This window comes from Alternaria infectoria, assembly GCF_024043175.1.
Source record: "Alternaria infectoria strain BMP 0036 chromosome Unknown scaffold_14, whole genome shotgun sequence".
NCBI classification, from domain to species: domain Eukaryota; kingdom Fungi; phylum Ascomycota; class Dothideomycetes; order Pleosporales; family Pleosporaceae; genus Alternaria; species Alternaria infectoria.
The window spans coordinates 501582-518227 of record NW_026250703.1 but is presented as its reverse complement, the minus strand read 5'-3'; the positions used below and the strand labels follow the sequence as shown (position 1 = coordinate 518227).

General features: G+C 54.0%; 3 protein-coding genes across 3 annotated transcripts; 1 reads left to right on the top strand and 2 right to left on the bottom strand.

Moving 5' to 3' along the window:
* Positions 1-758: 758 nt before the first annotated feature.
* J4E92_007939 (uncharacterized protein) lies at positions 759-3030 on the top strand (the record flags this gene model as incomplete). The annotated part of the gene is made up of 2 exons (XM_051499299.1): positions 759-1686; positions 1745-3030. 2 exons carry the CDS (start codon positions 759-761, stop codon positions 3028-3030), a joined length of 2214 nt encoding a protein of 737 aa, XP_051350548.1.
* A 4943-nt stretch (positions 3031-7973) lies between these two features.
* J4E92_007938 (uncharacterized protein) lies at positions 7974-11177 on the bottom strand (the record flags this gene model as incomplete). The annotated part of the gene is made up of 1 exon (XM_051499298.1): positions 7974-11177. One exon carries the CDS (start codon positions 11175-11177, stop codon positions 7974-7976), a length of 3204 nt encoding a protein of 1067 aa, XP_051350547.1.
* A 755-nt stretch (positions 11178-11932) lies between these two features.
* J4E92_007937 (uncharacterized protein) lies at positions 11933-13441 on the bottom strand (the record flags this gene model as incomplete). The annotated part of the gene is made up of 2 exons (XM_051499297.1): positions 11933-12064; positions 12113-13441. The coding sequence occupies 2 exons, from the start codon at positions 13439-13441 to the stop codon at positions 11933-11935; spliced, it is 1461 nt and encodes a 486-aa protein (XP_051350546.1).
* Between the last annotated feature and the right edge of the window lie 3205 nt (positions 13442-16646).

Here is a 16646-nt window from a genome sequence, read left to right as displayed (position 1 = left end):
GTACATTATATCTCAAAATGAATATCTTCATGGAAAATCCGTGGAACTTTTGCGTTGCGGTTTCGAGATCGTTCTATGACGAGTGTTGGTGATTACAGTTTGACCAGTGTAGGGAGCAGAGGCGCTTTTTGCTTATCGCGCTGCAGAACTGCGAGAAGAAGTGTTGTCGCATGTTAGCCTCGTGGTGTAAGGGGTAAGAGAATTGCAGCTGATAGGATCGTTCAAACATGGACACCTTCGTTTCTTGACTACTCCAGACGACGTTCATCCCCATGATACTGTTGCGCGCCGTCCGGAGTCGACGGATCCACCATGCACGGTAACGGCTAGCGTGGGCCAGCATCAGTGAACCCTGCAAAATGTCGCGCGGCATACGGCACCAGCTCCAAGCCGACCGACCACCCAAGCAAGCAAGCCCGCCCAACTTTGCAGCCACGGGCCGCGACTCTGTAGCACCGCCGAAACTTCTGGGCAAAAACAACATGTTGTCACCGCCCTGTATCCTTGGTCGCATATAATTATTGTTGTCTCCATTTCTTGTGCCTTCGTTGTACTACCTTCGTTGGACCGCCTTCGTTGTACATAGCTTCTTTGTCGCAATCTACGATACGCAACGAATAGAACCGAGGGAACGGAGAAGAAGCACCCCCAACGAACGAGCTTCCACGAGGACGAGCGGCGATACGTGACGACGCGCGGACGAATCTATTGCTTAGACGACGAGCTCCCTCGAGAATTCCTATCCCACAGCGATAACGATGCATATACCACCCAGCCACCCCGTCGCTGCAGGCCCAGCGACAGCACTACAGAACTTAATACCAACACCCACACCCACACCCTACGCCGCGCTATCATGGATATCGAAAGACGCCCACGGAGGCGGAGGAGGAGGCGGCGGATACACAGAGAACTGGAGCAGTCTAATCGGCATCATCACCGCCATAATAGGCAACGTGCTCATCTCGTTTGCGCTTAACATGCAGCGATACGCGCACATACGGTTAGATCGCGAATTCCACGAGAAAGAACGGCAGAGGAAGAGGCGGAAGGCGGGGATGCACGATGCGGGGAGATTGGCAGAGGAGGTGCAGAAGATGGGGTTGAGGAGCAGGAGGAGCGAGGGCATGGTTGAACATAGGAGGAGGAGTAATGGCGAGGAAGACGATATCTTTGAGGCCTCGGAGAGCGATCCGTTGATACCACGGGATACGAGACCGGCTGTGGGAAGAGAAGATAGCGCTGAGTCGGGCAAGCAGGAGGTGTTCAAGCAGACGTCGTATCTCAAATCGCCGTATTGGTGGTTCGGCATCATCCTCATGACAATCGGCGAAGCGGGGAACTTCCTCGCCTACGGGTTCGCGCCTGCGTCTATCGTTTCCCCGCTCGGCGTTGTTGCGCTCATCTCGAATTGCATCATCGCGCCGTTTATGCTCAAGGAGCCTTTCCGCAAGAGAGATGCGTTGGGTGTTGTTATTGCTGTTGGGGGCGCGGTCACCGTTGTACTTTCGGCGAATGACAATAATCCCAAGTTGGGTCCGGGAGAGATCTGGGATTTGATCAGAAGATGGGAGTTTGAGACGTATTTGGGGATTACGGTGGGGGTTATTGCGATGCTGATGGTTGCGAGTAATCGGTATGGGGAGAAGAATATTTTGATTGATTTGGGACTTGTGGGGTTATTTGGTATGTATACGGAACAGACATGGGGACGTTCTTGGGATTGAAAGCTAACGGTTTCTAGGCGGATACACAGCGTTGTCTACGAAAGGTGTTGCTTCGCTGCTTTCATACACGCTTTGGCGCGCCATCACCTTCCCAGTCTTTTATCTACTGGTTGCCATCCTCGTCGGCACAGCAGTAATGCAGATCAAATACGTCAACCGAGCTCTCCAGCGCTTCGACGCGACGCAGGTCATCCCCGTCCAATTCGTCCTCTTCACTCTTTCCGTCATCGGCGGCTCAGCAGTCCTCTACCGCGACTTCGAGCGCACCTCAGGAGAAGACGCTGGAAAATTCGTCGGCGGATGCGCCCTAACCTTCTTCGGCGTCTGGCTCATCACCAGCGGCCGCCCATCAAACCATGACGATTCCGACTCCGACCACGACCCAGAACCCGAAGACGCCATCCATCTAGCCGGCGAAACCTACACAGACGTTATCAACGAGCCCAGCGAAGAAGTCACTGGAAGTACACGCCGTTCCTCAACAACACGAGCCCTCTCCCCACCCGCATCCGTCCAACGCCGCTACCAAGACGACACCGAAGAAGACACCCGCCCCTCAACCCCAAACATCACATTCACCCCCACCACCGATCCCTCCACCCCACCAAACCCCACCCGCCCCGCCACCGCCGACATAATCTCCTCCCTCGTCGCAAACCCCTGGTCCCACCCCAACGAACCCACCCACCGCACCCCACCCCTAAACCGGCACACATCCACCCCCGTCCTCCCCTCTGAAGCCGCACCCGCGCCCTTAGTCTCAGTCTCCGACACGCATCTCCCACCGCCCAGCACGCCTACGCGCGGGAAATCGTCGAATGAAGTCCCCACGACGCCGGGATCGGGTATGGGGCTCAGGAGATTGAGAACGAGTGATAGGGTTCAAAGTGCGAGGAATAGTATTGCGGGGGGTCCGCTGCTAGCGAGTCCACTGAGTACGAGTCTGAGTACTATGGTTCAGGATTTGAAGAGGGGGAGTGGTGTTAGGAGGAGGGAGAGTTTGCTTGCGTTGGCTGCGAGGGATAGAGATGTTAGAGATGGAGAGGATGGTATGATGGGTGCGGGATTGGTTGTTGGTGAGCCGTTGAGTAGAAGACGGACGAGGGATAGTGCTAATGGTGAGGATGGTGCAGGTGGTAATGCTGGGGCGAGGACGCCGGGTGGTGGGAGGAGAGTGGGTAGAGGAAGGAGTTTGAGTGCGCTTAGTACGCTGAGTGGGCTTTGGAGGGGGATTAGGGGACAGGGGAGTCGGGAGGATATGAGGGCTGAGGAGGGAAGACGGGAGAGTGAGGTGGAGAGGTGATCATAACGGAAGAGGGGTGGGAGGGTGTAGACGGTGGTAATGATTGAATGTTGAAATATCCATGCGGATTATTCTTTACTACAAGTTTTGCAGACTGGACGAATGCCTGATTGAAGGCGATTGCGCTAGTGATGGTTCGCACAGGTCGCAAACTTGGCAAACGTGGCCCCCATATTTTGCACTGCAATCTCTAGCGCGGACGAGAGGGTTAATGACTAGGGTGTATGGATGGACATGGATGTACAGAATACGACAAATTCCATCCAAGCCACAGTCTGCACTGCAATCTCTAGCGCAGAAGAGATGTCAGAATTGGGGCTATGTGCATCAGAGCGGACAGATGGTGACCGACGGGTACACCGGGAGCAATGTGGACGAATGACAGGCCACCCAAACCTTGGGTTTTCTGTGTGGAAGACACGTACCTACATTGCACTGCAATCACTAGCGTGGACGAGCTGTCACCATGTATGCCTATCATTGGCTATATGCATTGATGTGCACTGGGATTCCGTGGCTTTTGCACTGCAATTCTTAGCACTGAAGAGCCGTTCACACAAGGCTGATCCTGTATGTAATTCGATACCCACTTTTTAGTGTCAGCAACATTAGCAGACAGTCCTTCAGTTTGCACTGCAATTCCTAGCGCGGGCAGAGCAGTCTCAGAGACTCTACATCAGGTTTTCTGGAGGAAGGACAGCAGGAATGTGACTAATCGCGGATGCCTTTATGCGGAAGAATCGGAGAGGCTGGAAAGACGTTGGACTTGCCATCCTTGCAATTGTGCACTGCGATCTCCAGTGCGGACGACGTCTTTTCAGAAGGTCTGGACGTCACGTTGTAGCGTGATGGAAAGTGTTGTGATGGGAAGGTTTTTTGGTGGACTGTTTCACGAAGAAGAGACATTCGCAACGGTAGAAACGGACTGCATGAAAAACTTGTGCGTCGGCTGTTCCTGCAGCGTATACTGGTGTGCTGGACAGTACAGTACACGGCTTTTCTGAAACAGATAAAGAAAAAGCTAAGACGTTCAAAAACACTTTGAAGTTTGGCGCAAATTAGTATGACTTCATCAGATGTGGCTGCATTAAGACACAATGCGTGGGAGTGGAAGACCATGATAAAATATCTACCTCCATCGGTAAGGCAATTGCACTGCAATCTTTAGCGTGAGCGAGCTGCCCGAAGACATTCACACCAGGCTGTGCATATTGGGTGACCAATAGCTAACGCTTCATGACCGGTAGACTGGTAGACCGGCCGCTATGTCTCAAAGGTCGGTGAAATTGCACTGCAATCCTTAGCGCGGATAAGGAGTTGACTAGACGAGGCCACAGGGCTGAGAATGCTACGCTCGTACTGCATGTTTCAGTCGTGCAAATCCGCGGCCTTGTCACTCTAAGTTGTACCCGTTCCCTGGCGAATTGGCGGCAATGTTCTGGAAATGATACCGATCAGGTGAGTTTGTTGACCGCTCTGATTTGAAGTCCATATCATGCCTCAAGACATCTCGAGAGCCTGTCATAATTCGCGTAGACGTCGTCATGTTGAAACGGACCTATTCGTATGCGGCGGGTGGTCAACAGAGACTTCACGTAAGCGTCTTCTAGAGACGTGTGGAGGTCGGAAGCGCTTTGTTCAGCCATCTATACTGTTCCATTTTGATATGTTGTGTGGACGAAAGATGAAGGGGAGTCAGACTATCAGATGAAGGCAACGATGAATAAGAAATCCTATGACACTTCCGGCCCCCATACTTCTGGCCCCTTTACTCGAATTTGCACTGCAATCTCTAGCGCGGACGAGCAGTCCAGAATTGGGGCTGTGCAGAGGGTGGACAAAAAACGAGTGCACTGCTATCTCTAGCGTGAACGAGCTGTTAAGATGTATGCTTATCATTGGCTATGCGCATGCGGACATGTGGGCATGTGACCAATAACAACCTTGGAACGCTCTCGAGGTCTCGCTGAAGCCTTCTCACCGGAATGCTGTCGCGATCTAAACCCCAGCCTCGCGCACTGCACTGCAATTCCTAGCGCCGAAGAGCAGTTCACGCGAGGCTGATGTTGTATGTGGTTGGATACCGCGCTTTCTCTGCTAGGCATAAGCCTAGCACTGCACTGCAATTCTTACCTAGGTAGTGCGGACGAGTAGTCATGGGGATTTTATACCAGGCTGAATGGATGAGGAGTAATGAAGGAGGTGACCAATCACGCATGTCTTATGGGTACCCCACTCAGCCCGGTGTTGCACTGCAATTTCTAGCGCGGAAGCGCAGCCGAGAACAGGGAATCGTGTATGAGAGAAGATGAAGCATCCTTAGCGAGCTAGTAGGCTTGAGTGTTCCGAGACGCATGGAGCAGCACTGCAATCTCTAGCGCAGGCAACCAGTCTGAGGGTATACACACCAGGCTGTGTATATGGCTGTAGCCGATAGTGAGCGCTTCATCACTGTAATCTGCGGAAGGGATGTGAGATATGGGCTGCACTGCAGTCTTTAACGTGGAGGAAAAGCTGAACGGACGAGGCTGAAAGACCAAGTCTGGAAATACATGTGAAACCCACATGTGAGATTCCACATTGCATACTCAGTGCCAGGAAATCGCCATGGACCTTGAGAATTGAATTTTGAATGCGACCAGAGCTTCAGAAACATCCGGACGAGTGTCACCGATATAGCTGCCGGAAATCGCTGCGAGGTTGTTTGTACATGGCTATGCATTTCATAATAGTCTCTGCAGCAGTTGTGTAGTGGAGTGTTCGACGCTAAATTTCGGAGAACGCTTTCAGGTTTCTCTTCTCTTTGTGGCACGTAGTAATTGTGCTGCGATATTCAGTGTAGCCCGGATGCCAGAGAGACGAGACTGGAAGGCTATACATGTGCCAGCTGTGTTTCCGTGGGGTCTGAAACATCATTTTGCACTGCAATCTCTAGCGCGGAAGAGCAGTCAAAAACGGGGCAGTATGCATGATAGAAGATGAGAAGGTCCTGAGCTAGCTCGTTTAGTTGGATGGTACCCGAGTGCTGGGCTCATACATGAGCAATTGGACGACAGCTTTCATGCACTGCAATTCTTAGCGCTGAAGAGCAGCTCGATAGGCAACAGTGCATGGCAACTGGTGAGTACTGCAATTCCTAGCGTAGAGAGGGAAGTAAGCGAACGGCTTAAGTATACTTAGGTACAGACCTTGTTCCTGGTGAAACCATATCTGGTACAGCACTGCGATTTCTAGCGCAGAAGTTCTGCTAGAAGCAGGACTGGAAACCAGCCTCACGCAACGAAGGAAGAAGTGGGAGAAAGACTGCCCAGCGGGGGATGGGACGAAGACGTGCCCGGTCATCTACTTTGGGAATTGCACTGCAATGTCTAGCGTGATGGACGAGGTAAGCGAACAGTGCCGTATGAGGAACATGGGTACTGAGCGGGGCAGTGTGCAGGTGCACTGCAATCTCTAGCGCGGAAGAGCAGGTGGAACGACGAGGGCGGATCTTAGCCTTGTTGTGCGACAGCAGACAGGGCAGACGTATGCGCGGAAGCGGCTCTTTGCAGACTTTACCTGGTAGGTTAGAGCCAACACATGTCGAAATTGCACTGCAATCTCTAGCGCGGAAGACCTGTTGATGTCTTGGCAAGTTCAGACGACGAGGGCCTGTGGTAACTCTGCAGACGCCGCAATCGACGGCTTTTGAAAACCTGCCTAATGCGGCTTGTACGTCAGACAGCGCGCAACACCAACTTCTAGTGCCGCACAAAACCATGTTCAGATGACAACGGTGCTGGTGGTAGGAGGGTTGTGAAAGTTGCTGTGATCCACGCTCTAGAGAACCTGCCTGATCGGGACTGTAGATGGTAATGTATCTGGAGGTCGTAGGCGCGGCGACATCTTGGTAGACAATATACACCTACAATCGACACCTACCTATTCCAGCTTCCCACTACCTCTACGATTACGTTGCCTATCCGTTCAAAGACACAGAACATCAAATTCAAGGACATCACCCTAACCCTCCAGCGCAACAAACCTCCCATCCCCTGCGAACCTCATCCAAATTACCCGATTAGGAAGGTTTGGATCAAGTGTGGATTATGGCAAAGTGTCTTCGTGCTGCTGCGCGCCCTCGACGCCCTGCTCGACCTTGCCGTCGCCAACGCGAGGTTTGCCATGGCAGCGCTGGCCGCCATGGTCGCCAAATCTGCGATGTTCGCGCGGTTCGCTCAAGACGCGGCGTCCGCGAAATTCGCACAATTCGCGCGGTTCGCCAGATACGCACCGTTTGCACCGTTTGCACCGTTCGCACCACCCGCCCGGCTCGCCCCAGCACGCCCAGGTCGCTCCCATCTCGCTCCCAGCCCGCCCAGTGCGCCCGTGGGAGCTCACCGTCATCCACACCTTTCTCCAACTTACCCGATTAGGCAGCATCTCAAACCTCCACCACGACCGCGAACTCCCTTCTATCTACCATCTCAACCGCTCAGCGCTATAACAATCCCATTCCCGCGGGACTTTAAGCTCTAACTCTCGTGAATAGTCAATAAATATAGAGTATCAGATGTACACATACCAGAAGTATAGACATGCGCATCTGCGTTGGAAAGTAAATAGGAGAAGGCGTACGGAGTGGTTGGAGTACAGGAGAGTGAAACCGTGATCCACGGTTCTTGACAAGTTACTAGATTAGGAAGGAGTTTCATGTGAGATGGGATGGAAAATGTTGTCAAGCCGCGAGAGACATGTAATGATGTATCATGAGCATGTTCGAGGTGTAAGTGTGCGACGATGCCTATATCCGAACACCACGATATACGCCACCTCATTCTCTGCTTCGAGTGAAGTATCGCAATGCTATTACAAACGCCATCATCCCTATGCGCCAACGATGCAAAACCAACTCGCTCTTCTTGAAAACCAAAGAATATCGTGCACCCGTCAGGTTCCAGACATCACTCCCCACTCCCACCTGCCCCATCAAAGTTACTATGACTCCTCCTCAGCGGACTCCTCTTCTTCTTCCCCTGTCCACTGCTCGCACCTCCATTCCCCAGCCCACCTCCACCGCCATGCGCGTTCCCGTTGCTCCCACCCTTCTTCTTCCTCTTCTTCCCCGGACTCCCTATACTCCCCGGTGAACCCGGCGAGCGTGGCGAATCTAAGGAACCTCGCGACACCATCTCCTCCGCCTTTCCTCGTCCCTGCGCATTATCTTGCTGCCCTGCTTCCTCAGCCTTCAACAAGTCCATCGCACGATCCACCTCTTCCCAACTCGGTCTACTATCCCTTGTTCCGTTCGGTGTCGCAGGCCCGGATTGTGTCTCTAGGACTTGGATTCGAGCGGCTTGGTCTTCTGCTGTTGATACTGCCGAGGTAGGTGTTGGAGGGATATTCTCTTTTCTATCGTCGTGTTCAGGATTGTCTTGGTCATTGTGGATACCGTTTACGCGGATAGGTGGACTTGATATGTCTTCGTCTCGATGGTCGCCGTTTCTGTGTATGGTAGAATGAATGGTAGGTGTCGTGGGCGTAGGTGGACTATACTCAATCTGTACCGGACTTCTCAGACCATCGGTTTCGGCGTCGGACAGATTGTGTTGACCGCCGCCGTCACTGTCATTGTGGTGGTGGTCGCTGAGGTGTGTAGTCGCGTCACTCTTCCACATGTTGCGGAAAGTACGGCGTTGTCTCGACATGCCTGATGTATCTGGTGGGCTGCGCGGAGGCGAGGACTCGAAGAAACTGGTGTACCTGTTGCCTAGCTGCTGTACGATTGGTACATCGGCTGTGGATCCTAGAGTTCCCGATCTGACGAAGAGGACCAGACCCAGGCAGAGGAGTAGAAGGGTAGATTGCACGACAGCCATTCTCTTCTGCCAGACAAGTTCGTCCGCCATTAGACTTAGACGAGTGCCTATCTCGCCGATCTCAGACTGCTGACGCTCTTTCATGCTTTCTATCTCGATGACTGTGCTCTGCCACAGCTGGTCGTACATGTTGCGGAAACTCTTGAGCTCTAACATGACCGTACTATTGAGATGGTCCAAGAACTTCTCTGTCTTTGCCAGTTGCCTCTTTTCCACTTTCACAAATGCATCTCTGAGAGCGCGAGACTGCTCTTCGATGTATTGTAATGAGAGCGTGCTGTTAGCTTCGAGGTATTGGAGACGTTTGTGTATCGACTTGAAGAACGATTCTTGCGTTGAGGGTGCTGGAGCATTTGGCTGTGTAGATGATCCTCGTCCTTGCGATGGCAGATTTGCAACAGTGCCGTTGTTCGATGACTTTGCTGCTGGACTGCTCGAAGAAGAGCCTACGGTGTTCGCGGTCTGCGTTGCAGCGCTGTCAACTCGAGACGAAGAACTTGAAGGGTTGATCGTAGAGGCTTCAGAAGTAGGGCTCTGAGCCTGCGGGGTGGAATCTGTCGGACTTGGCGAAGGAACTTCCAGTGACTTTGTCTCTCCACTAGCTGTACTGTTGTCGTTGGTGACTTCGTGATTGCTTGTCACCGACGGAGATGAGATGGTCGTCGAGTCTGGCACAGGCTGATGCTGGGGATCATCGATCACTGGCTCTACCATGGCAGTAGGCGACGGAGGACTCCCATATGGCACGTCGTTACGAGGCGACTCAGACTTGACATCTGGAGCGATATCTCGCTGAGCAACGTCGCTCGCCGCTGAGGCCTCCGAATTAGTGCTGAGCTCCTTCACCGCTTCGATCGGTATCTCCTCTGGCGGCAAGGGCCCACTATCCTCAGCCGCCTTCTTGACCTCAACGCCCTCCGCCTCCAGGTTTTCGTCATCGTCTATCCCTCTCGCCTCCTCTTCCTCTTGCCTGAACTGCTCCATCATCGTCGTACCATGGACACGCAAAACGCTAAGCGGGCAATAGTACTCATTCCCAAACTGAGTCAGAAACTCCACACGCAGATACCGCGCCCAGATCTGCGGCTCGGTAATGAGGAAAGGCTGAATGTCCCTGGAATTCCGTGCCTCGAACGTGCCCAGTGTGCGCCACTTTTCCATCTTCACAGGATAGCGATCTGACACGCTCACCCTGAAATGGCGGAACATGGAGGAGAAGAACTCGTAGTTAGCGAGAACGATGGTGTCCACCAGGATATCGTCACAGAGCTCTACTATGAGAAACTTGTTGTCTACGGAGCATATGTTCAGCATGTAGCTGTCCTTGTTCTCGACTAGGATGGAAGACGAGCTCTTCGCCTGCTTGTTAGTCTTCAACACTGTAGCTGCGCAGTCGAACGAGGCGTAGTTGAAGCGCTCCTTGCACGTCTTGCCCGCATCTTTGCTGAGGGCGAACGAGTTTGGTGCGACTTTGCCCTCTCCACCAGCAGCTTTTGAGGTATCAGCGCTTTGTTTGCCGTGCTGGAAGTTGTTCGCTATGTTCTCGTCGTCCGGTGACCCAAAGCCACTAAAGTCGATAGATATCTCGCCCTCGTCACCGAGCGAGTCTAGGGCGTTGACGTTTACGGGTCGTCGCCGTGCGGCTTGGTCTGTGCCTGCTGCCCGTCCCTGTCCGACGTTTTCTGGCGATTGACCGACCTTGGCCAGGTTCCTCTTCTTCCACTCGTCAAAGGAGAGGAAGTTGGCGTTGTCGAATGGCGAGTCGGCCTCCAAGTCAAGCTCCGGCTCTGCGCTTGCTGTGTCGCTGCTGGGTGCAGTTGAGGTTGCGCCAGTTGGATCGGCCTGGGTGGCTACTGGGGTCGCGCCTTTATCTCCTGCAATGCCCTCTATTCCTCCATCTAAACCAGGTATTGGAGTCTGTAGACCAGCTAGAGCTCCTTCCTCAGCGCCCGTGCCATTGGTCGCAGCTGCCTCGGCGGGCGCTGACCAGCTCGTCTTTGCGCATTGCTGCGGGAGCGTATGCGTGATGTAGTTTATAGTGCGATACGGACACGTGCTGTGACTCGAGGTATATCTCCGGACGAATGACGGTGACGACGACGGCGACGACGAGGGCGTGGGCGAAGGCGCGGGGGCAGAGGTATGCTGCGTCGTGGCACCTGAGTGTGCAGTAGCGCTCGATTCGACGGTAGACGCCTCATTCGCTGCCTCAGCGAGGGTGGACGCGGGTGCGCTGCATAGCAGCAGGAAGAGAGCCCAATTACGGAGCGGAGTGCCAGTCGTGAGCATTGCTTGGTTGCATTTCTTCGAGCCGCCCAGTGAAGTCGAGGAGGAACATGGGGTAGGCCAGGAGGAGCTGGGGTTGCAGGCGCGGCGTGAACAGGCGTTCGCGTTCCTCAAGACACGTTTGATTGTTTCACCGCTTGCCTAGTGAATGGCTGCGGCGCCTCCAACCTTGGAATGTTTAAGCGATGACGTTGCCAAGAGATAGAGACATCCGCCATACTTGACTCACGTCCATCACATGCTATCTGGAATGTTTGCATCTGCATGTCACTCTGCACGTCATGTTTTAAAGTTGCTCAGATGTGTAAATGCATGGTAGACGTATGCAGGGTCATGACTGATAGCGTGGCACGCGGCACGCTCATATACAAGATGCGTGCTTTTCGTATAGAATTTCATGAAGCTGCTCTACCCTATGCAGCCGCAGTACCCATTAACAAGCGAGCGAAGGTCTACACCCAAACCGTACAGTCCGCCACCATCGCTCTGCAACGTCATACGCCATCATCTAGTACTCGTGTGTATCGTTATGGTGATCCGTTGATGCCGAGAGGAGAAAACGCCATACGAGAGTGCAACAAGCTGCCGATGCCCAAAATCTCGCTATGCTGTGGCATCGGGCGTAAAGGGGGTATGTCCAAAATAAGAAATCCAAGTCAAGAAACGAACGCAAACATCCAGACAAATGGCTCAAGATCCGTGTCGTGTGAGCGAGGACGAAGGCTAAGAATATGGAGGTCCAGCCGTAATCAAGGGGCCTAAAAGCCTTCGTTGCCTGCACGGCAGACCTTGGCCTCGGAGACCCATTCAGAAGCGAGCACTTGGTGCGCAGTCAGGCGGCGGGCAGGTATAGGATCGAGGATTGAGTAGATGACATTACGACATTGTCGCTGGGAGTTGTTAGCAAAATCCCAGAAATGATCTAGGCTAAGACTCACTCTTCGCAAAACCTCAATGGGTCGATAACCCTCCTCCTCTTTCCGGTCCTCGAGGTAGCGGTCGAAGAATTCATCTTCGCCTTTTTGAGCCACACGCCAGAGGTGGCGCCCGGTCCTCATGGCCATGTAGATGATACCGCAAGCCCACACATCGACGGCACGGGGGTCGAACTCCTTGTCCACGTACTCTTCAGGCGCAATGTAGGGGGCCGAGCCGCAGAGACCGGCTGTCATGTGTGCCTCCTTCTCCCAGGCCATACGGAAGCACTCGCCATTGCCAAAGTCTGTGATTTTGATCGACCCGTGGGTGGTGAGGAGCAGGTTCTCGGGCTTCAGGTCACGATGTGCGACTCCCATCTCGTGCATGTACTCTACACCGCGCATCAGCTGCTTGAAGAAGCAGTCTGCCTCGGCCACCTCGAGCTGGCCCGCTGCGAGGACGAGCGTGTACAGATCACCCCCAGAGCAGTATTCCATTACTTCGCAGTATGTGCCCTTTTCGTCCTGGAGCAGGTCGAGCGTGGTGATGACGTTGGGATGTTGCATCGAAGAGGATATGCAGAATTCGGATGTGAGGCGCTTCTGGTATCGCTTGGCCGACTCGCCGGGTCTTTGCTTGAACTCCTTGACGGCGTAGAGCTGCTCTCGTTTCGAGTCCTTGGGGTCCTGCTTGTGTGCGACGCGGACGATACCAAAGGCACCGCGCCCGACGACCTCCTGGCACTTGCCGTACTTCTGGACCAGCGTCTGCGGGAGGGCGTTGACGGCGTTCTTCTGCTCGGCGAGCTTCTCCTTCTCGTTGCGCATGACGTCGACCCAATTTGACATGAGACTGAGGGGCTGGTCCTCGGCATTGTCGCCCTTCTTCTTGCCGAGCATGAGACTCTGGAACATGTCGGACAGCTTCTCCTGGCGCTTGGCGACCTTGAGGACGTGCTCGTGGGAGCCGTCGTCGTTGAGCCAGAAGCGCTTGTAGGGCGCGCCGGGCCCCTCCTTCCGCGTGACGGAGCCCTGGCGCACAGGCTGGGGGCGGCCGTTGGGCGAGGTGCCGTTGGTGGCCTTGACGTCGCCGTTCTTGTCCATGTGGGCGGTCTTGATGCCCATCATGCTGCTGAGGCGCGACGTCATGGTGGGCTTCTTGGGCTTGAGCAGCGCTTCGGCGGCGGCTTGCACGCTGCTGGCGCCAGACTGGTTGACGACGGGCTGGGGGAGGACGACGGTGGTGTCGGGCTGCGAGTGCACTGAAGAGGCCGTCGAGGCGGAGGCGGACGGCGAGCCCGCAGATTTGAGCGCCGTGCTGGGTGGGTTGTTGGTCGTGGGAGCCGCCATGTTCCCTGCTTTTCGTCTCTCGCTGGCCGGCGCGGCTAGGAAGTGGTGTGGGTCTTTTCTATGGGGAATATGGGTTTGGAGACGCAGGTGTCTCGCGGGCAAAAAGCCCAGGTGCTGTTATTGTACGGCGGTCAAAACGGCGTATCTGCGTCGGCGGGTGGTGGTGGAGATGAGGTTCGGAAGGCGCGCGTGGGGCGATTTGTAGTGCAGAAACACGGTGACTGTGAAGGAGTCGTCGCCAGGCGCGAGCGGGCAGGTCGGGCAGGCGCGCGCAGTGTGAAAGGCGTGGGCGGGCTGACAAACGCCGTCGCGGTGAGGTCTGGGGCGGCTTCAAATTGCGTCCACCACGGGATCCGGAGCCACAGCAGAGTGGCTGTGCACGCGTGCCGAGCAAATGCGGATCAGCGGCAGATGATGTCGTGGGCTGGGCTGGGCGAGGGCTGCGTGGCCGGTATCCGCGATGGGCAGCACGACAGCGAGCGCGGCGGGCTTGGGGACTAGGAATCTCGGAATCTCTTCACGAGGCCTGACGTCTAATATTCAACTAATATTCAGGTGTGCGAGGGGTAACCCATGGGTCAGTGTGCACTGCCTCGAAGCCGTGTACGTCTTGACGCAACAGGCCTGGCTTGCGCGATTTTCATCTTCTTCATGTACGCCAGTCGTCGCAGTTGACCGCTGCAATCTCACAAGTGTGCGGGCCATCGGCGAAGAAGCCTTGTCCTAGCAATGACAAGAAACGGCACATGCTTAGCTGTCTTTATTGTCTCTACTAAACAATACTGGATTTAATAATTGCTTCAACAATAGAATCCATCCCATCCATGAGCTCACACAGAGCTATACAGTGGAGCGCTGCCAGCTTGCCTTCCTCCGCTGACGTAGGGCTACCATCAAACCCGTCCTGAGACATATTCCCAATCCGGAGCATGACATCTTCCCACTACCATCTGACTGGTTTCTGCTTCCACCAAGCACTGTGACGCACCACCAGGGCCCCTTCCATGATCCCGTTTGTCACCATTTCTCCATTCCCGAGGTCCGCCGAAACATGCGCCGGCAAATACTATCGTCGAGCCCAAGCTAATTCCATCAAGCGCTGCTGCACCTCGGTCCTGTCCCGCACAGCTTCACAAATGCTTGGTCAGCCACTCTCGACACTGGTCAATGGGGAGAGGTCATCTCATGCAGCAATTTCCAAGGACCGCACGAATTACAGAGCCTGGAAACCTTTGTTTACATCTCACCAACTATTATTTACGTTCCGCGATACACAAGGAGAGGGGCACTTCCTCAAACCTTGTGCCCCGCATTGCAGCCATGCAGCAACCTGAGATGGCGCCCCTCATCGTCTCCTCCCCACCACTCCCAATCCACTTCACCATGCACACCGCAACTCGCTACACCAGCCCCATGCATCACAACACTCCTGGTACCCCTCCCGACCACTAACAAATACCGCAGCTGCCGCTCCAAGTCAAAGGGCGAGCTGTCGTGCAGCAACATCGCTGCATCCTGCAAGCCATTATGCACCAACGGCTACAGCTGCTCCATCCTCGCACTGACCTCTTATTGCCCTCTACGACGGAAGGAACCATTCACTCGGATCTACACAATACAAGGTTGCATCTAGCCAGAACCCTTTTCATTGGTCGCGGCGTATATTCTGGAGTCGTCTCAACTGCCCTTCCTAGAGGCCACGCTACGCGGATTACCGCGCACTCGTCATTTCTCTGCCGTAATCTTGGGCTGCGGTTGGCATGCGCGTGATCGGCTTCGTAACGTGTCTTGCTGTTCCTTCGCCCTGCAGTCTCAGGCACACTGCTCGGAACAATAATGCGCTCAAATCGACCTTCGTGGCAATGATCGGGCCAAGATCTTCGCCCCATGCTGAGCGCTCAACGGTCAGCAAGCACCAGTTGGCACTTCACCCGCTGCCGTCAGGTAACACACGACCAGGCTCTTGTGTGGATTGACTCGGCCCGGGTAAGCGGGCGATTTGCGACCGCGTTCCTGACTTGCTGCGCGACTCGAAACGACGTCTGCTGCTCGTGGCGGCTGAACTCGCGGTGATTGGTTGATCTGGCTCTAGGGATAGATTTCTCACACGCGACGCAAGTACCCGCACGTTCGTTAGATGCTGGTTCATCACACTGACCGCGAGTTACGCGAACTTCGGATCCGGCTGAGCGGGTAGTGCCCTGACATAGGGCCGGTACCTCGAGAGGGATGGATTGCTCCACGTGCCGTGGCTGGTGGTAGAGACAACGACCACGTTTGGGAGAAAGCGATCGACAATCATGGAGGTCGGTGAAGAAGCAAACAACACAGCTTTTGGCATATTCTCATCGTCTTTCACGGTTTGATTGCAGCCTTCAGCACACTCTGTTGCGTAGTTTGGTAGTTACCTTTCATGCTATTCCAGTCTGACGAGCATCATAAACAGACACCGGGACGAGGCGATGAAGTACGACGTGTTGTATGATCAACTCATACCAACAGATGTTCTTCCAAAAGTACCCCATTCAGATTCTATGGAACATGACCTCATGATAGCAAACGACTACTCCGTTCGCATCGTCAAGTTCTTTAACTTCAAAAGAGCTGATGGAAGCGCCATGTGCAGCTACTTCCTTTCCCCCGTCATCCAGCACAGCGATACTCTACACATGGCCATATACATGTATCAGTTATGAACGACGATCCTGACGCTTGCACAGCTTCAGGGTTAGCGTAGAATCTAGTAGATATAAAACCTTGCGTCTTCTACTCCACACATCTTCCAAATACCTCTCTCAGCCGTCGGGAACTCCAAAAATCACTCGTGGTGAATCTCATGTCTTTTCCTGGCTGAGCGCCTGAAAATCTTTCACTTTTTCCAAAAATCTTTCGGGTCCGCCCGATGTTTTGTCTGTTTCGAAAAATCGACGTATTCAATCGCCATGGGTGGTTTCGAGTGTTTTGTGACTCATGTTCTATCATTGAATAGCCCTGTATCTTCCAAATCAAAGTTGCATATTCCCCCTCCCATGTCTTTCCCTGGCTGAGTACCTCCGCAGCCGTGGCTTCAAAACAAAAGATGTTGGCCGCTAATCAATGGCCGTCTGGAAATTTGGGCAAAATCGGAAACATGACCCGCTCTCGCTCGTCTTGCGACATATATAAACCTGCCGCTTGGGCGCGTATTCCTCATCGATACTTACTT